A 21,747-nucleotide genomic window follows, 5' to 3' on the forward strand; every position below is an offset into this window, starting at 1 on the left:
GGATGGTTACAGACTCTTTTGGAGGGATAGGCAGGGCAGAAGACGCAGAGCAGTGGCACTGCATGTAATAGAAGGGTTAGAATGTGTGGAGCTCACAGTTGGCAATGGCACAGTTGAAAGTCTCTGGGTAAGAATCAAGGGGTGAACAAATAATGTGTATTTCATCATGGGAGTCTCTACAGACCTCCCAGCCAGGATGATGATGCCGATTAATTATTCTTTGAGGAACTAAGGGACACTTCCAAGTCAACTGTCCTTGTCCTTATGGACTTAGTCAACTTTCCAGAAATCAACTGGAAACATTACACAGCTGGCACAACCCAGACCAAAAGATTCCTAAAAAACCTGGATGACAACTTTAGGGAACAGGTCCTAAGGGAGCCAACTTGGAAAAAGGCCCTTCTCGATCGCTGCTTGTCAACAGAGCAGTTCTTGTGAGCTAAGTCGATTGGTGGCCTCTTGGTCACAGTGACCGTGAAGTGATCGAGTTTAAAATCTCTGTTGACAGACGGAAAAGTGGCAGCAAAACCTCAACTTTGGCCACAAGGAGAGCAGACTTCAGGCTGCTCAGGGAATTAGTAAATAAAGTCCCTTGGGAAAATGTTTTTTGCAGGTGCTGGGACCCATCAGTGCTGGTCAGTTTTTAAACATTACCTTCCAAGGGCACAGGAGTAGCAATTCCCAAATGTTGGAAGTCAAGCAGGTGAGGCAGAAGGCCAGCTTGGCTGAGCAGGGATCTTCTCGTGGAAATAAGGCAAAATAGGAAGCTGTATGCCCAGTGGAAGCAAGGTCAAGTGACATGGGAAGAATACAGAGATTCTGCTTGCTACTGTAAGGAGAAAATTTGTGCAGCCAAAGCTGAACTGGAGTTGAAGCTGCCAGAAATGTGGGGGACAGTAAAAGATATTAATGGCAAAAGTTAGTGTAGAAATAACATTGGCCTGTTATAGGATGAGGGTGGTCACCTCACAAACAGGGACAGAGACAAGGCAGAGGTGTTTAAGGCTTTCTTTGCCTCTGTCTTCAACATGGATGATGGACCAAGGGGGTCTCACTGGCCTGGGCTGGAGACCAATGACTGTTCTGAGAATAACTCCCAGTCAACCCTGAAATTGTCCAGGATCTGCTGCTCCAGCTGGATCCCTACAAATCTATGGGGCCTGATGGGATTCATCTGAGAATTCTCAAAGAGGATGTCATCACAAAACCTCTCTTGATGATTATTTTTGAGGGGTCCTGGGAATCCAGAGAGGTCCCAGGTGACTAGAAGCTGGCGAACGTTGTCCTGATTTTCAAGAAAGGCAAGAAGCAGGATCCCAGAAACTACAGGCCTGTCAGTCTCACTTCAGTGCCTGGTAAAATCATGGAAAAGATTATTCTGGGAGGTATTGAGAAACACCTGAAAGACAATGCAGTCATTGGTCGCAGCCATCATGGCTTCATGACAGGAAAGTCCTGCTTATCAAACTTGATTTCCCTTTATGACAAGGTAACCCACGTAGTTGATCAAGGGAAGTCAGTTGATGTCATCTTTTTGGATTTCAGTAAAGCTTTTGATACTGTCTCTCACGGGATCCTGCCGGACAAAATGTCCAGCACACAGTTGAACAGCCATGTCACCCAATAGGTGAACAACTGGCTCATGGGTTGGGCACAAAGAGTTAAAGTGAATGGGGTGACATCAGACTGGTGACCTGTCCCTAGTGGGGTTCCCAAGGGCTCCATCCTCAGCCCAGTTCTCTTCAACATCCTCATTAACGCCTTGGACACAGGACTCAAAGGAATACTAATTAGGTTTGCCAATGACACTAAATTGGGCACACTGTTGGCTCATGTTCAGCTTCTTGTCAATCCAAACTCCCAGGTCCCTTTCTGCCTGGCTGCTCTCCAGCCACTCTGTCCCCAGCCTGCAGCGCTGCAGGGGGTTGTTGTGGCCAAAGTGCAGGACCTGGCACTTGGTCTTGTTGAACCTCATGACCTTCTAACAGGTGACTACTAGCCCCGTTATCCCAGCAGTGGAGCAGCCAGGTAAGAATTCGTTCACGAGGCTGGTGACTGTAATCTCTCCGCAATTCCCAAAGTTCTGATGGGCTCAGGGACTGGGTAACTTCACTCTCCTGTCTGATTTACTCTCTGCTTCTCTAATGTGGAACCGCTTCCACTTCCTCTAGTGAATCACTGGCTATTTGTCCTGCCTCCCCTTCTTCTCTTGGAGGCACGGGTGGGGTAGATCCTCCTCCTTCTTCCTCCCTTACTAATCGCAGATGTAGGCCTGTAGGTGCTGTAGATTTCCTTACCCATGTCTTCATTTTCACTACAGGGGCAATAATGACTTCAGATGTCGTAGTTTGGGTCCCTGTCTCAGTCATAGTCTTTTTAGAGTATTGAACTGCAGCTCAATAAGCACAGGTCAGGCCCCAGTACAGGGCAAGAAGTTGCTGGTTTTGATCAGGGTAGGCAAGGCATCCTTCCATTAAACGACGTGTCAGTTTGTTGGGGTTGAATACTTGTTCTAATATGAAGTCCCAGGCAATGGAGGGTGTTAAACACCCTAAGAACCTGCCTAAATTCATCCACATGCCCTGCCACCCAGGAACTGGGCCCTTTAAGGCACATCCCAGTAAATTCTCGAAGGCTGTTTTGTCCTGCAACAAGGCAACAAAGACAATACTACAGTCCCCAATCCCCATAGCGTTCTCATAGTGTTAGTTATAAGAAGTCCCATGGCCAGACAACTAAAGTAAGGGTTAGTAAAGATCATTGGTACTTTCATTGTAAAGCCATCTATGTCAAAACTAAAAAGGGAAAGTAAGTCGTATCCGTCCCCCTGGAGGTCTTTCAAAGGGTAAGTTCCACATCCCAGAAAGACTATTAGTAAAAGTACAAGTATAAATATTAAATCTGGGTGTAAGGCCATGTTTTATATTAGTATGTCCCCAAGTTAGCAAAACCAAAAAGACAAGCAAGGCAGTGTTTATATAAACAACCCTTCTTGGCAGTCTTCCCGGGCACCAGAATTGTTATTGTTTACCTTGGCTGAATGCCAGGTATCCACCGGGCCTGTGCCCAACCTCCCCCTGGAGGAGAGGGGAGGAGGAAAGACGGAAAAGGAAAAAAACCTGCGAAACCAACCTTGCTAAGAAAGGCGGTTTAATATTTACACAGAGAGGAAAAAAACTATAAGCACTATACACCCAAAGAGGAACCCCACGAGAACGCTCTCCTCGTCCGAGGAAACGGCCTGACTATTCTGTGCAGCTACCCAGAAGAGAAGAAAGAGGCCTTGCTTCCTTCTCATGTCTTTTATATCAGAGCTGACGTAACATGGTATGGAATAGCTTATTGGCACAATATGAATCAGGTCATCTATCTAGTTCCTTTTCCCTTCCAGGAGGGGTAACAAACCCATTACAGTTTTGTAAGCTCACATCCAAAGAAACTCAAACTCTTTAGGAAAAGAAATAAAAGCACTTGTTTCCGCACCCAGAGAATATACTGCAAATAATTTTTTCCCTTCTCTAATTATGAAAGTGTAAGTACTAATAGTTTCTCATGTTCTGTTGCTGTGGTTCCAATGGAAAATCAATGAAACACGTTTTACTGCATGTATTAATTAGCACATGTTTAAGAAATAAAGTAGAGCTAGGAAGAAACCAATATTTTTAACTTAATGCTAATTTTAAATGTGTAGAGACATTAAAACATTACCACAAGTATCAGTTCATCAGTTCATGTTTATTAAAATATTACTTAATAGTTATACAAAATATATTTCAATTTTTCCAGAAGAAAAAACAGAACAACTGATAAAAAATTTTCTTAGTTGGTAGCTAAAAATATCAACTGAACATTGAAAATTTTCTCATCATACAAACTCTGTCTATTCTTGGTCTGTGCACACACAAAGTAAATTCGTTAAAAATTAATAATAACAATACAGAAACATCTTCCTGAGAGTATCTAACAAAACATCCCCTTCTTTAGCATCAGGAAGCAATGACTTTATATATATTATTCCACATTTGTGCTCAATAGTATGCCATATTCACAGAGAGATACTTATTGATCTTCATCACAGTCTGTCCTATTTTGGAAATTCAATTGTCTTTGGCCTCTTTCGGGGTCTTGCAAGCAGAGAATTCGAATATGGGGACTCTTAGGCAGAGATCTAAAAATAAAGTATGCATCATTTAAACAGTGTTTCTTCTCCACAAATTTAATATTTCCATTTGATTCTTTCCAATACATATTTTCCTTTAAATAACTCCATCTTTTTAATTTGACCGTCTCAAAAAAAAAGCAACATGGGGTGAAATTCAGGCTTCACTAAAAGTTTGAGGTAAAGACAAGAACTGATTTCCATCATGTGATTTCTAACAATTAGACTACCTTAATTAGAGAAAAGGTACTTTTACAAAAAACCTCCAAACAAAGCAGTGATGGAATACCGTTTGTATTTGCCTTACAGATCCTTATAGGCACTATATACACGTGCAATCACTAAGAATGAGTAAAGTTACTAAACATACATTTACATAGGCTTCTACACTGATCATCTTAAATTACTTTTTCCTGAAGGTGCCTCCATACCTCTGTTAAATTTATTATTTGCTGAACATGCAACATGTAACAATGTAACAAAAGCAAACTGCACTTGAATTATTAAACTTTTAAAAAGTAACCATACAAAAAATTCCTGTATGTTTATTAGTTTCAGAAAATCTCCACAAAAGCATTTCCACTGAAATAAAAACAGAACACTACTACCCTATTTTTTATATACTCTAGTGAGGGAAGACAATTAAAATAAATCAACTTCATTTTGAAGACTGCTTAATTACCCTCTTCAGGCTTCAGTGGTTACATTGGGTTCATAGGGAGGAGTTAGCTGCACAGGGTTAGACAGTGACTGTTCCTTTGAGCTGGACATGGCTTTACCAGGGACTTATGGAGGTTTTGGAACAATTTTGAGCTACTAGATCAAAAATTCAAAACATGGTGTAAGTTATGAGTCTCTAGATCAGCAATATTAAAACTCATAAAATAAAATAAACTCAAGTGACAAACACCTTGAAAGTACTGTAGTATTAACAGAAAAAATGCTACGTCTTCTGTTAATTTTGGGAGGGGAGACTGACATACAGGGCACTAAACAACAAGGAGCCTGCTTGACAAACTAAAACACTTCAAAAAGTTGTTTTACTTCAGATAAACTGATTCAAGTCCCACTGAATTACCATACTAACAGACATTACGTAAGGAAGAGTAAAAAAAAAATTTAAATTCCGAGAACTATCAGCACTGAACTGCCTAATTGTTGATGTTCTACTGCTACAAAAAGCAAAATTTCTTTCTCTTCATATTTAATTTTTTCAATTACACTTCTTGCAAGAGAACTTAGTAATTCCTTGTAATTTTTCTACCACAAAATAAAACACAACAGTATTACCTTATGCTTTGGGGGGTGAACAAAATGAACTGTCGATACTGCTGAAAATTAGCCCTCTCCAGAATCATATCGATGGCAATTCTTCTGTTAAGCATGTCCTAAAGACAAAAGATTTATCAGGTAGTAATGTTGACTATAGTAAACACATTAGAAAATATGATTCTAGGAACACCTACCAGAATTAATTCCTATACAGTAAAGGTTTGCTAAAGAAAAGTCTGATAACATGTAAGCTGGAGAAACATTAGGGTTAAATTCTAAAAACTACAAATTATAGTCTGGGAAATTCTTAAACTGTACTTTTTAGTATCCATGGACAATGGAAAGCTTCTATCAGAATAATCACACACTCCTACTCACTGTTTTTCTATCAGTTTTGATATACATGTAATACTTCTTACTTTATTCATATGCTGAAATGAAATGCATTTTAGTAGAATAATGTTTCTGGTAAAATTCTGCCTCAATAATACCTGAAAGGATTTAGGAGCTGCATGAAACCTAAGACATTATGGAGCTTGTTTTTATTAGGATTATTACTGTTATTATCATCTATTTTGAACACAACCTTATGCATCAGGCTTTACTGAAAGAGATGCACAATGGGAAGCTGTTTCTAGCAGAGACTAACAAAGTTTTGCTGCTGTAACTGTTCCACATGAAACTAGGGAACTCTAAAATTCTTTATATTTGAAGTATATTACCTTTTTTCTCCTCTAGGTCTGTAATTCCCAGTAAATAGGTGATTGACACTGAAGACAAAATTAAATAATGCACTTTCAACTGTTTCTCTCATAGAAGTAATTATTTTCTAAAACAATACCACCCTGCATATTAATAAGGAGCAAATACATATTTAAAAAAATTAAAAATTGGTTAATGTCCTATCCAGGGATGCTGTTAACAAAAATACGATTTACCAGTTTTAGATGACCTTAGTATTTATTATTATTCTGCATCTCAGCATCTTGGAAAGATGCTACTAAGTGAAGTATAAAATGACTTCCTGAGTAGCAACAGTGAACTCAATTGCTATACTTGCTCTGAAAAAAACCCCACATTGATCTCAAAATTGGTAGAAACCACATCCCAAGCCCAGAAAGGCACAGCAAAATGTAGAGGCAACCTGTGACAAACACAGTAACAGCTGATTTATGATTTTTATGCTGAACAAAGGTTGGAGCATGTACATTAACAGAAATGCTCATATCTCTGGGCACCAACTTCAGAAACAAAATAAGCTTCAAAAGACACTAAACAAAGTGAACAAGATCCCTAAATTTTGGGTTGGGGAATTTGGATATTGGTTTGGGGCTTTTTATTATTTACAGTTACCAGTGGTGGTTTTAAATCTAACCAAATACAAGTAACAACACAACTATTTGACTAATTTATATAAATCGTAGTAGGAGATGTAGTTTAAGTTTAAAGTATACCATGTAGACATCAAATTCATCCAAGCATCTGAAAGGAGAGTCAGTGATGTTCCACAGAGAAAGAATGTAACAAACTGTGGAGAAGGTACGTTCACCTCCTGATAAGGCTCTCAGATCAGTAAGGGAAGCTTTGTCTTCATCTCCAAACTGAACCTTGAAATAAAAATATTGAAGCAATTTTTAGACATGAGACAGAGACTTACAGAATCATAACTTTAACAGCAAATATCACCTGAGCATATCACCTGAGAACAATTTTCTGCAACTCACTGCAACTGCCATTCTGGAATGGGATGGCTCCTAACCATTTAATAACATATTTCTAGGATCACTGCAACTTCCTCTATCACAGTAAAATACAGACTGAATGACTATGCCAGTGTTTTCTTATTCAATTCTCTATTTTTGATAGCTGTTAAACAATGGTTTGTAAATGTTAACTAGTGTAGTTACATTACAGTAAAATCCAATGGTTACCAGCTACAACAGAATATCAGGTAATTGATTTACAGTGGAATTTTAAAGGCGGAAGAGTTTCTTTACTGGAATGCATGAAACATTGTGAACAGCCCTTTGGTTCCATTGATTAGGATGACATCTTGTGGCACTCCTGTAAGATAAAACTTAGGCATTTTCTTGTCCTGTTAATTCCATTACCTTTAACAAGTTCAGCAGGAAAAGAAGAATTATTTTGGAGTGGGATCTTTTTTTGGGGGGGGAATCGTTTTCTTTTTGCAATTTACCTTCTTTGACTAAATATAGATCTATTGTCAGAAACATGAGATATTAGCTATTAAAAATATTTATTCCGATGAAGTCAGGTAATGATTTGATATTTTATGGGCTGAGTTTGATTCTTCAGATACATGTGCTACACCTGTTTAATTAGGACTGCAACAACACATATTTATGTTGTCACTGCACATTTTTCCCCTTAATTCCTAAAACTGAGTCTCCCACAGAAATAAAAGTATATAAACCCATGACTTTTTGGGATGTATGTTAAAAGATACACAAAAACCCCCACAATATTGAAGCTTTAAGTCACTAAAAGTTGTTTAAATAACAACTAGAGTCATTACACAATCACACAAATAATGGTGAACTTCCTATCAATGAAACAGGAATGAGTTACTTTGAAAGACTTTCTAGGATGACTCAGTAGTGAATTCTTCTCCTTGGTACAAGACAACAATCTAAATTTATTTCCTGTAATCTATCACCCCACTCATTTAAGATGGCAATGTTTTTTATGTTTGCTAGTTTTCAACAACATTCTACAGTTTACTGTATCACAATTTGGAGAGGGAAGAACAATTTACTCTATCCTTTGCAACACAAGCCCTAGCACCTGAGATCAAAAAAAGTAATAATTACATATTATGATAATTGAAGTCATATAAAATAACTTACAGTTATGGAAAGTGTCTCATTCTTGTGATCAAAAAGTATTTTTCCAGAGCAACCTCGAACATGCAATAATCCCTCAAAGCTGCTTTTGCACCGTATAGAAAGGATACTTAAATCAAGCAAACAAGCATTAGGTCAGCAAGTTTTACAATACATAAAAAAGTGATTGTTTATCAACAATCCCACATCATTAAGTATTAAGGCCTGCTCCATTAATAACACTTTCCCCAAATCAATTATGCTCTTCAGTGGGTGACACTCAATACTTAACATCTGCAGAGAATCAGTGACACAAAGCAAGCAGGTAAGAAATCCAGATGTACAGTTTTGTATTTTCTAGAATTTGTTTTAATAGACCGGAAGCTTTTTCCACCATTTTTCCAGAACTTCAACAGACAATTACCACACTCCACTGCTTCCCTATGCAGTGCTAGGACTGCACAGTAAGGAATCTACATGGCCTTTGGTAGATTCTGGGAATTAAAGAGAGTTGTGTATTAATTTCTCTGCCCACCCCCTCAATTCTAGCATATTCTAGCCCAACAGACAACACATGACAGTTCCTCCAAGAAAGAACTATGGTTCTTTAACACATTGTAAGGTGGGATTCATACTCAACCTTGGGCACCAGGACTAAGATTCAATTTGACATATGCAGGCACCATAAGACAAGTATCAGATTCTGCAAGTAAATCTTGCCCACTACTGTCTCTGTACTTCCACCTGCAAAGGTTGGGATTCTCCTCATCATCACTATTTGTCAGGATCATACTGGCACCTCCCCAAATCCAGATCAAAAAGTACAAAAAAGCAGAGCCAACAAAGATATCCCTTAATTTCTGCTGAAGGGAATGACAGATGTTGAAGTGCTGCATTGGAAAACAGACCATCAATCCTTTTAAAGTGAGGCCACCACAAAATCTTCATGGATACATATAGGATACTAAGGAACTGAAGCAAGAAAGAAGAGATGCACTCCCGGTATGGAGAAGAAGTTGTAAAATTATAGAATCTGAATAGAGATCTTCAAATTTTTTCAGCATATGGCAGAGGAAAAGTGCTTGGCCCACAATGAAATTATGTGAGTTCAGCACCAGTAATTATGTTCAATAAAAATGAGTGACAGTCCAGATTATTTCAATTCCAGTACATTGATGATATTCTACTGACCAAAATCAGCACTCAGACAGAGCTGCCTTGGATGAAGTCAGTACAGTCGAGGTCTTTGGTGTGAAGCAAAATAAGCCTCCACTATCACACTGCTTTTCCAGTTGTCAGTCCAGGCTTCCTCTAAACTGTCAGGAATGACAGGACTTAAACTGAGAGCAAGCTTAGGTTAAAAAGATTGTTGTGAACACTGGCCTAAAGACAGTCCGTTCTCACTGCTCTGCTCTTTAATTTTCACCCTGGAATATGGGAACATACTTAGATGTCAGTTTATCTGAAACCTGAAATTACAGTAAAATTAACTCACCGTAGGAATTGCTGATACGCTTTGACCCTCTCTGCCATGATTCTTTCCAGCACCCTAAAAAATTTCTTTAAATTCTTTACTTTACTGCTTGCATCCTCATATCTTTCCTTTGCATCATGAAATTGCCTGTTTTGATTAACAGAAAGTTTAGTTAGCATGCATTACATTAAAACTAAGCTATTGTTGTATATGCTGAAAATCATTTTGATAATATATTCAAAAGAAAACTCTTTCCTGAGGATTTGTTAAATCTAAAAGCATTTGATTAGTCAAATAAGACACTGTTAACAAATCAAAAATGGTCAAAAATTAAATCTTATTTCTGTTTTTAATTCTTTTGACAATAAACTCTGGCATCAAGGAGAATGAATGATTGAGTTCCCCATGCTCAAGAATATCTGAGGGGAGTTCTCCCTTGCAAGACACTGTATTCAAAACATCACGTAACTTTCTAACTTGTGCATTAGTTACTCAAACTAGAAGTATGCTTAACACTCAATGCATCACAGAACAATGGTGAGTTATGTTTGTGTAGTCATAACTGGGATACTTCTGAACACTAAGAGGGTACCTAATTACTAGTAATGTCATATATATATATAGTACAGATGCTGCTTAAAATCACTGGAGAGTTCTCCAGGACTCCTAAATCTGTTCAGTACTGGTTGACTGCGAATCAGTACAACACATTTCCATACCTTCACACACAGCTTAAGTTCTAAAAACACACATAAATGCACAGTGAGTCACTAAGAAAACTCTTCCTTCCCCTCTCTTTTCCATCTTACCTGAACAACTTTACACAGTTAAGATGACTTACTGTATTATTTCTTCTCTGTTTCCATGGAGACTAGTTTCTGATTTTATCTTCTCTCTGAAGCGATTCATTTCTGCATCAAGGCTCTTAACAGTCCTGCTGACCTGGATGCGCTCCGAGTAGATTTGCCTGGCCTGCGCCGTTTTTTCCTAAAGTAATGTTTGAAGCTCAACTAATTGATACATTTTTAAAAAAATCTGTTTAGTCCTTGCAACAAATATTTTAGGCTATGGACGGTCTCCAAGCAAGACCATGTTTTTGTGCTGTTTTTTGTGTATTCATCACAGCAAACCCAGTTAACAATTTTATTAACGATATTTATAGGTAGATAGTTATTTCAGTATCCATCTGAGATTTTTGATAATATCACAGTTATTTAGTTAATACAGATAAATAAGGAATGGAAATCACCATAATTAAATAGTCTTCCAAAAGTCTTTGTGGATGTGATTTCCAATAATAAAGCTTAGCTAAGCCTTCAGAAGATCAGATATGGGGTCTATACAATGAAAAACCTAGCATCCAAGAAACCAGAACAGCATTATTCAATTTAACTTAAAATGTAAATTTTAAGGTTAAGTCATTTTTATCTTCTCATTGCAAAAACCAGAAGGAATAGTCCTAGATGGATAATCCCTAGCTTATATAAGACAGAAATTGTGTCCTGCCAGAAAAAAGAGGCCTCAAGTCACTTACACAAAATTACTTTTACTTGATTTTGACAGTCAGGTTAGGACATACCTGAGAGAATACTCAGTGTAGTTGAGTATTAACATGGTCTGTATGTCACACAAATGGAATGATTTATTATTAAATATTAGAAGGATCATGACCATCTGACTTCAATAAAGAAAAAAACCCCCACACATACCTCTAGTTCCTTTTCTTTGGTAGCCAGCAATTCTTTGAGCTTTTCTATGCAAGCCAAGTGTTCTTTCTGTTTGTCTGCATAGTGCTGCAAATGGCGTTTACTGCTTTCCATTTCTGACTCAGCCTGGTTTAATTCATCCTGTTTGGAACAAATCATGATGAGAGCTGTTTGGGGTAGATTCCTGAGAATCTCTCCACATGTTTATGGACTTATCACAGGTTGTTTTTAACACAGTCTAATTGATTTTCATTTCAGTAAGACTACTCCTTCTAGAGTCCAGGAGCTTTAACAGCAGTTTATCAGAGAGTCTATACTCAATTCTGACAAGGACATATTAAATACATGCAATGATTTTAGGAATCATATCTTGAAGTGATGTTTTATTCTTTGAAAAAAGCCATCCTTTCTCCTAAAACTCAAAAATATAGATTTATTTTTTTACACTACATTCTACCCAGAATTTCTGATGACTGTGTAAAAACATCAGCCAGAACTGCATTTCTGTGTGACAATTCAGTGTCCTGTTATACCTGTAATATAAAGCCATAGAATTATAGAATAGTTAAGGTTGAAAAAGACCTTTAAAATCATCAAGTCAAACCATCAACCCAGCACCACCAGCCTAAACACCACTAAACCATATCCTCCAGTGCAATTTCCAGACATTTTTGGAATGCTTCCAGGGATGGTGACTCCACCACCTGCCTGGGCAGTTTGTTCCACTGTTTTACCACCCCTTCTGTGAAAAATTTTTTCCTAATATCTAATCTAAACCTCCCCTCATGCAACTTGAGGCCATTTCCTCTGTTATCTGCGAGAAGAGACCGAGCCCCACCTCGCTACAACCTCCTTTCAGGTAGCTGTAAACTCGTAAGGTCCTCCTGAGTCTCCTTTTCTCCAGGCTAAACAATCCCAGTTCCCTCAGCCGCTCCTCACAGGAACTGTGCTCCAGACCCTTCACCAGCAACTTCTATACTATATAAGTGTTGATACTGTTGAAGTGATGTATCTTTCCAGAGAAGCAAAGAGGTACAAAGAATGACATAAATTAAGGCATAATTTTCTTCCTCGTCCCTGTCCACTAGATGGCTTAACAATCAAAAAGAAAAAAAACCAAAACAAACAAAAAACCCAAATAAAAACCACCCCAAACCTCGCAAAATGACAAACAAGAAAACCAAACACCAACAACAATAATAGATGCTCTTACTTTTTTCAAATCCTATCTTAAAGCCACAACTTACAGGTTATTAAACAACTGTAGAACACTTAACAACACATCTAATTTAAAACCCTTTCAGGAATTTTAGAGTTGCCCTCCACTGTGTTCAGTGTTCCAAATAACAAGCAATAACAATGTTCTCATATTCTGAATAGGTCTATTCTCTTTTCTTACACAGTGGTTCTTTTAAAATAGATCATATCTCTAGAATTTCCATATTAGATACATTAAAACATATTTATTGGTTGCTTTCCTGACCTGTTTTCTTCCTCTTTTTGTTTGCTCTTACTTTTTTAATTTGGGCTGACTACATAGCAATATACAGTTTAAGAGAGACATATAAGAAATTAGGATAGTGATCCTTCTATGTTTTTCCTCATTCCATCCTTCTACAAGTTTACAATACTGTAAATGTGATGGACTCTTATTTCTGTTTTCCATTTTCAAACCATTAGTTCTTGCCAATGTCACATTTTGCGTGTCACCACTCTGCTATTTGTCTTAAGTCTTGGTATTTCTCTGCCTTTTACAGGTGTCTTCTGTAGTCTTGAATAATTAAAACTAGGTACTGGTACCTTCTGGGATTATGCAACTTCATAGAATAACAACCACTTGGTACAGAACTTCAAATGCTATTTCAAGAAATAAACAGTTATGAACATTCTTAGCCAAGGCTTCCTAGAAAGAAACAAGTCAAAACAGCAAATACGATGCACAAAAAAGGAAAGCCAAGGAAACTATTTTTCCTTCCTTTTCACTCCATGGCTAAAGATACCTGGAAATTAACTCTCTTTGAATATAAAACACTATAGCAACTACACTTAACAACCAACATCACCTTCAAAATATTGCCAAGATTATTTCTCCACATGCTCTAGATGGAATGCTCCATTTCCATTTTATAGGCAGACCTTAAGTGTATGAGGAAGCAGTACGATCTTTTCTCCTGCCTCACCTCTTTTTAACCTCATTATCCTTGCCACACAAATGGAGCAAATTAAAAAATACAATATGAAATTATTATTACCTTAATTGGACCAGCAACAACTTCTACTTCATGAATTTTTTCTTTCACTTCTTTTAATTTTTTTTCAGCTTCCAGGAGAATATTTTTCAGTTCTTCCATGTTTCTGCTTTGTAGTTGCATGTCTTCTTTTACAGATTCCATCTTAGCCTTATTTTCTTCAGCTTCATCTTGCTGTCAAAATATATTAAAGTGAGGAATAATAAAAGGAAAAATACATTTGTAAATTACTGTACCAGATTTTAATTTTACTGTCAGGGTACAATATTACATGAAGTACTCTAAAATTCTAATATGAACATGAGCAGCTCAATGTAATTGTCATGAAAGCCTAAAAGAAGAGACTGACAAATCTTGTAGGAGACCACTAAATCAAACTCCAAAATAAAAGTGGAATTTCATAATTATAAAGGACTTTATTTGGGAGTTGTGATGAAAAAAATGAAAATAATAAGGAAATTTCCTTCAGGATCCATGACAGAATATGTACATACAGTATACAAAGGAATACAGGAAGAGTAAGTGGATTGTTGTTGTTATTTAGAAAACTAGACCATTCCTAAGGAATTATCATCATACATACTTTCTGATTCACAAAGACAAATGTTGCAAAATATTTGAGCCCCAAAGAGAAGATACAAGGACTCCCTGAAACAACATCTCAGCCTTGGCCATATTGATCAAATAACTGGTCTACTCTGGCCTCCAATCGGGAGATCTTGAGACACACCATCTATAACGCTGCTGATGCCTTTGAGAAAGCACACAGGATCACCATTGAGAGAAAAGACAACGCAGAAAGAATCGTGCCTTGCAGAATTTACCACCTAAGGAGTCTTTCTGCTGTGCCTTTTGCAACCGGACATGCCTGTCTCATATTGGCCTCATTAGCCACCAATGCACTTGCAACAAATGTGGGTAGAGACCTTTCCCTAATCTTCGTTCGCGAAGCCCAGCCATGAAAATGAATTAATGAATGAATGAACATTCTTGACTGTTCATCCAACTTTGCTGATTTCAAAACACTGCCAACATTAAAAGACATCATTTCATATGCTGATTAGAGATAATTTGATAATCTATTCTTACTAATATACGGATGTCCACTGACTGGTGTTCTTCCACATTTTCAAGATCTACTATTTCTCCATTTGTTGTTCTTATTTTTATCTGAAAAAAACCCAAACACATCCTTAAGTTAACTAAAGAGAAAAGTTCGCATTTGTTCATTTAAGTCATCACAGAAGATATTTGATTTTTTTAGTTTCATTAGTGACTAACAAAAGACAACTCTTCACACCTAGCTATGGAATTAATTTTCGTAAGATATAACTTGATCTGAAAGTCATGTGCACTTAAAATCATTATTTCATTTGTATTTAACATAAGAATTGAATAAAATACATTTTATTTTTTCTTCAAATATTTATCTTCAGCGTTTCAGTCCACATGCCAGTTTTTTTGCTGCTTCTTATTTGTAATTTACTGAATATAACCTTATATAGCACGTATTAGCTTACACTGCCTACCTGGAGCATCAGTGGCCACCACAAATATATATCACAGAATAAGAGAATATGCTGAGTGGAAAGAACCTACAAGGATCATCGAGTCCAACCTTTAGCTCTGCACAGGACCATCCCCAAGAGTCACACCATGTGCCTGAGAGTATTGCCCAAATGCTTCTTGAACTGTCAGGCTTGGTGTTGTGACCACTTCCCTGGGGAGCCTGTTCCAGTACCCAATATCCTACCTAGGAGTACCACAAAACACAAAAAGAAAGCTAACAGTTGTAAAATGGTTTTAAAGAAATTAAAATTAAGAAAACTTAAAGATGTGACATGTCCCAGCATACCAAAATGGGATAAGAGTATATATGAAGAGCATGACAACAAGCAAGATTCTGGGAATGAAGAGGCAAGCCTCAACAGAAATAAAGGAGAGAGAAGGATTATATGATGTAAGTGTCTGCTCCATGCACTATTAGTGTCAAAACAAGCAGTAGAAATTTGTGAGATTTTGCACAAAGGGGAAGAAAGATATCAAACAGAAACAACACCATATGTTAGGACTGATGTCCTATCATTCTGTCCTAAATTATGAGAGTATATTAAGAACGTAAAAAACAGGAAAGCAAACAGTAAAAGTAAGGATAAACATTAAAAACTATCACTCAGTCAGAATACATTGCAGAAGTCAAAATGAAATAGGGAAAGATTGATGAGTTTCTAAAAACTAATGCTGTTCTTATTTTTACCTGTAGTTCTTTTTGGTGTCGTCGATGACCATAAAGATGATCTTCATTTTGCCTAATCTCATTTTCAATGGAATATAAACGTTGCTGAGATGCTGCCAACTGTGCCCTTTTGCTTTCAATCTCTTTATCCAAGTGACTTTATAAACAAAGTGATATTGAGATATATTACACAGGTATTATTTATGACACACACAGAAAAACACAAAAATTACGTGAATGACAAGACAAAGCGTAAAAATGCACTCTTTTTCAACTAGCCTACATCATTCCTCCATGGCAAAACTAGCAATAGAATTCCTGTCACACTTTGAAAGTGTCCTGGTTGTTGCTATTACTGTGCACTTCTTATTCCATTGCTGTTTGTTTTCAGTAAACTGTCAACTCGTAGTCTCTGCCTTTGCCCTCTCTTACTGGAGGGGGGTGAGTGGAAGTGGAGTGGTTTATTTGGGGTTTAATTCCCAGCTGTTTTTTTTAAACCACCACAGAAAGTTAAGATAATCTTTGAGTGAAAGTTCATTATATACCAACATGAAGACAGCATAGTTAACAGACATATTTAAAACTCTTGAGTTCATAGAAATTAATTTTAACATTCAATTCAGTCTATCCTATCAGCTATTAATACTAAAATTAAAATATTTACCTAATATGTCTCTAATATAATCTGAGCCTCAAAAGTAATCTACTGTTGCCAATTTGTTTATTGACAGTTCGTTTGCAATCTTTGAAGTACATTTTGCTTTTTTAACTACCAATAACTAAGCAATGAGAGAGAAAAACCTTAAAAATATAAAAGGTGAGATACCTACCATGAATGAAGTCAAAAGCCTGAGAAAGCACAGATGCAAAGTTTGAAACCAGTAGTAGCATATGTGCTAACAACTTTGGTTTGGAAAATCAGGCTTCCCTTACAGTAAACTATGACACCACTGTTCAAGAGTTAGATTTTAAAAGAAACAGCTTTGACTCCATACTCATTTTCTCCAATTGTAAACTAAAAAAAAAGGTAGATAGATTTCCTGGAGTATCCAGCACAACAAATGCTTACTTGCCACAAGCTGAAAGATAACTAGATACAATGCAGCTTTGCACCTATCACAGAAAGGCACTGAAATAAAGAGATTTTCTAGAATTCTCAGGAGGGAAGTGTAAATCTCAGAAAGAAAATGGAGAGATTAGAGAGTAGTGTACAAGCAAATAGAGAAATAAGCAATTCCACTACTCATGTCAACAAGTACAGTTTTTACAAACACAACATTACAAGATGCTAACCTTATTTCTGCTTCAACATCTTGACTAAGGTACTTGGGTCTGGAGTAATTGGAAGAGTAATAGCGTCTTTCAAAGACGTGATCACCTTCACCAGTGAAAGCTTCTTTACAGTTTGCTGGGGGATGACTGGACTGCATTACCTCACGAGCTCTACGGTTGCTCTGAAAAACACAATGGCCTTATCATACCAATAGAAAAGCAACAACAATTAAAGATAACAATTTAAAAGTCGTCTAGATGCTCTCATCCAGAAATAAGTTCAATTCCTAATGAAATAAGAAATACAGTAATGACAGAATGTGGAAAAATATTTATAATGTCAAAAATCTACTTTTCTTAGTTGGACAAGACATTTCTGTTCTCAAGAACCCAGCAAGTCTAGCTACTCATTTATTTTATTCTTTTACAAATTTATCTACATTGTAAATTCTGTAGTCTAATCAATCCCTTGTAATTTGCCATGGGAAAAAAAAAACCACTAACCAAAAGGTTACTATGCACAGTGTATTTAGTAGTCAGAAGTGGAATAAACATACAGGAAACCATCTTCCAAAGTAAGGTACGAAGTACATAAAACAATATTCAATTAAAGTTTAATGTGAGTAACATTACCAACAAACATGTTGCTAAAAAAAAACATTGACAATGGCAGACTAAGCGGTCACAAGCGTCTTTGTCCAAGACAATAGTGTTCTCTGTTCAGAAGCATCAGTTCTTCCACGCAATACTTCAGATTCAATTGACATAGTTCAGGTAGGGCTCAAAGATGGTAAAGTGATTTGGTAAGTTGGGGGGGAATAACAAATCTAATACTCCTGCCATGAGAAAAGCCTAGAAAGTTCAGCTGTACACACATTCAGTGACAGCCACACTTGATAAACAGTCAGCTCTGCGCTCGACAGAGCATGAGCTGCCTGTTTTCCAGTAGGAACGCCAGAGGACAAACCGGGACAAGAGATTCTGGAGCAAAATAAAATCCACAAAAAGTAAGCGTCGTTAGTTCCATCAGGGTCCTCACCTCTCCTCAGGCAGGAAGGGAAACAAAACTTGCTCTACCCCTTTTATCCATTACAGACACTACCAGTGAAGGTTCCAGATGCTCCACACAGAGAAAACAAGTTTCTTTAAAGACCAACAGGGAGCCTAAAGCCTTACTTTAATCAGCAGGACTTTTTCTATACCCCTCACATCGATCAAACAATTGGCAACCATTACATGATCTATTTCCAATGCTGTCAGTACTGATGGGAATTCTGGATGATAAACAGCTCTGAAGAAAAGAAGAAAAAATATCATTTATAAAATTCACATGAGATTCTTAAAAAAAAATCAAAAATAGTTATTTTCAACTTTGAACCATTAAGGTTAAGCAACAAATTTCAAAACATAACTTACCTCGGTCTAACATCATAAATTTTATTCTGGAATTTATTTACAATTATTTGAGGTCTAAATCCATGTGGATAATGTTTTGACATCAGTAACTGTAGAGTTCTTTCATCACTATGATTATCACAGCAAAATGCATGAACTAGGCCCTTTAAACAGGCTTCGACAGCCAAGGTCAGTTCAGGATCTTTTGGATGAATGAAAGCACCTAAATAAACATAAGAGGCAAGGTTTTAGGAGCTGTGTTCCATGACAAAACATTCAGTAGGATATTTTTACTAATTGTTGTCTTGTGCTGTAGAGTTTTTTTAAGAGTCTAAAATAAACCTTTCTTACAAATAAAAAAAAAAATTAAGAAGTTGACTAAAAGATAAAAAACTCCACAACAGACAAGCTACCCTGAGAACATAAATATATAATTTCTGTTCCTAGAGACACGGACACATAGTTGGAGGCCTACATTTTCTTTCAAGATTTTTGACTGGTGTCTACTAACTTCCATTTAAGGTACCAATTTTATGGCACCTCAGCAGTAGTGTATAAAGGCAAAGATGGCTTATTGTGAAGGACCAGGAATCAGAATGGGGAAAATCTCAGAAATGGAAAAATATGTACAGTGATTGAAAGGACTTTATGATACAGACTTTACAGTTATTATGTATATACACATTGTATGCTTCCCCAGAATTTATATTTCCCGGGCATGTCCTGGCCTGTCCACCTCCCTGCTCCTCTGTTTCTCTGCGGACTGGCTGGAGAAGCTGCAGAGAGGGGACAGTCTCCATTCGCCCCTTCCCTCCCCGGTTCTTCCCACGCTCCTCCCTCTTTTGCCCGTGTCCCTATCCTGGTTTGTCCTCCCGCTTGTCTGTCTCATGCTCCACCCTACGTTCTGGCCCTTTCCCCTCCTGAGCTGATAAAAGACCAGGTGCACGTGTGAATAAAGCATTCTACCTGCATCCCACCTTTGTGTCCCATGCAATGCCACGGTCCCCCCACCTTTTCGGACCGCGGCAGCTTATCAACAATTTAATGCTTTAAGGATGAAGGCAGTGGAACAACTATGCTGCAACTTAAACATGAAGATTTCCATTATATCTATCACCTGTCTTCTGTAGTACATATTCTTACTCTGCAGTAAATGCCACAGACTTTAGTACTTGGCCTTCACATCCAGCATATGCTGAAGTCTTTGCTCCCATTCACAAACTGAAAACAGCAGACACTGTCAGAGCTGGACAGAAAACAAATAAAGGCCAGCTTCCCAAGAAAATCTCAGTTGGGTCTGTCTGAGTTGATCCACCCAAAACATCTCTGACAAGCCCACAAGTCAGCCACTGGACACTTTGAACAAAATCTGTCTAAGATCTGGATAGTGCTACCCACCGAGGCACCCAAAGCACAGCAGTCTGATACTTTGGGGGTGTGGGGGAGTTGGAGGGGTGCACTGAAAGTTTGCTATTTTAGCTACATAAAATACCTCAACTCAAACAGCTGGAAAGTGAGAAAAACCAGAAGATGTCAGCAAGTTCATGACAGGAGCAAAAGATAACCTACCAGGATAAAACTTTTAGTTCTGGAAGTACAGAAGAAAAAGATATATCTGAAACTCCTTAAAGAACAAATAATTTTCCTGAAAGGCCACTGTTTTCATTAGCAGCCACATAAGAAGTCCTATGAGAAAATGTGCCTGTTTCAGCAGTTATTCTTACCTATAGGTCCAAGAGGTTTTTTGTTAAAGCGCCCTTGCTTATAGGCTGTTTCAACTGCTTCAACAAATCCTGGTATATGTGGTCCAAATCTTTTCAAAGTATCTGTTTTACTGTCTTTCAGCTCTCTCAGCTGTTTCTGCTTGGCATCCAGTGCTTGTTGTACATCAGCGTTTTCTCTCCTAAGAGAACAGAATTGTTTTTCAGTAGTTATAGAGCCTTAATTGGACTAAAAGAATTATAAAGCCTTGTCTTTCAATTCCTAATAGCACAGTGTATCAAGATGTCAGTAGTTCAATGTACATCTAGGTACAGTGAACATGCAACAATATTTTTATAGTTTCAAGAAACATGAGACAAAAAAGAGAAAAAATTACTACTTTGCAACAGTTTTACAAGACTTTATTTCTAAAAAATTATAATAAATTTATTTTATTTCTAATTATATGCTTCAATTTCACTGTCTTCTAAAAGACTTTCAACAGAATACAAAGTAAGAATTGGTTATAATAATTGATAAAAGATGTTTAAACTAATACACCAAGTGCAATAAGCAACAATTCTCAAATCCCTCAAGACAATAAATGACATTGTCATAATCCCCTCTGGTAATACTGTTCAAGTTTCGGTTTCCAAATCAAAGCCAGAGTGCTTTGGTTTTCCAGTTTGGGTATGGACTAAATTGGTACTTGAAGCACTTGCCTCAAAGCCTCTATGAATGTGCCTTAACTAGAGATGCAATAATTACTCCTAAGCGTATCTATTTTCTTATAATGTTTTACATATCTTGTGCTGTCCTATCAGGATATACCAGTGTATTAAACTAACAAAAAAAATTTCAATCATAATCTGCCCATAGGATGATAAGAGAGTAAGATACAGATAGTGGAAAGAAGAAAGAAGGATATTAAACTGACAGCATGGATTTATAGCAGGTTTTAAATTACTAAAAACTTTCACTTCTAATGACAAAACAGTTTTCTTAATTTTCCAAAAGTTTTTTAATTAAGTCATGGAAGTGTCAAAGAAAAAGTTCAGTGAGTGCTAAGATAAACAAGGGGATAAAAAAAAAAAAGAAACTGGAGCCTAATACTTCAGGGAACGCAAGTACATAACAAGGAATCTCTCTCTCTAACTTAAAACAAAGGAAAACAGTTACATTCAAAAAGCATAACTTACCTGACCCTGGCATGTTCTTCCCTACACTTATATATAGCCTGCTGAAACTGATCCATCTGCTGAGCAATCATTATTTCTTCGTCACGGAATGCCTTTAACTGTTCCCTTAAGTGTGCAATTTTCCTTTGTCTTTCCAATTTTTCAGGCTCTGGAACCTGATTAGCACTAGGAAAGAATATACTTCAATATTTTAACACCATACTGATGAATTGTAAACGACATGAACTTTATTACTTGTAGC

At 37.2% G+C, this 21,747-nt stretch overlaps 1 protein-coding gene across 3 annotated transcripts in view; it reads right to left on the minus strand.

Moving 5' to 3' along the window:
* Positions 1-3,802: 3,802 nt before the first annotated feature.
* The window catches only part of SMC6 (structural maintenance of chromosomes 6), a 39,071-nt gene continuing 21,126 nt past the window's right edge, over positions 3,803-21,747 (minus strand). For all 3 annotated transcript variants that reach the window (XM_027640936.1, XM_027640938.1, XM_027640937.1), the window contains exons 14-28: positions 21,507-21,671; positions 20,331-20,509; positions 18,628-18,829; positions 18,388-18,502; positions 17,233-17,393; positions 15,961-16,096; positions 14,793-14,873; positions 13,707-13,877; positions 11,458-11,595; positions 10,590-10,735; positions 9,770-9,895; positions 8,299-8,404; positions 6,886-7,038; positions 5,450-5,547; positions 3,803-4,168 (exon numbers count right to left, since the gene is read on the minus strand). In XM_027640936.1, coding sequence (XP_027496737.1) covers positions 4,060-4,168; positions 5,450-5,547; positions 6,886-7,038; positions 8,299-8,404; positions 9,770-9,895; positions 10,590-10,735; positions 11,458-11,595; positions 13,707-13,877; positions 14,793-14,873; positions 15,961-16,096; positions 17,233-17,393; positions 18,388-18,502; positions 18,628-18,829; positions 20,331-20,509; positions 21,507-21,671 — 2,086 coding nt within the window. In that variant the 3' untranslated portion in view covers positions 3,803-4,059. The remainder of the gene's footprint in view (positions 4,169-5,449; positions 5,548-6,885; positions 7,039-8,298; positions 8,405-9,769; positions 9,896-10,589; positions 10,736-11,457; positions 11,596-13,706; positions 13,878-14,792; positions 14,874-15,960; positions 16,097-17,232; positions 17,394-18,387; positions 18,503-18,627; positions 18,830-20,330; positions 20,510-21,506; positions 21,672-21,747) is intronic.

The sequence above is a fragment of the Corapipo altera genome, unplaced genomic scaffold, assembly GCF_003945725.1.
Source record: "Corapipo altera isolate COAL_440 unplaced genomic scaffold, ASM394572v1 46, whole genome shotgun sequence".
NCBI lineage: Eukaryota > Metazoa > Chordata > Aves > Passeriformes > Pipridae > Corapipo > Corapipo altera.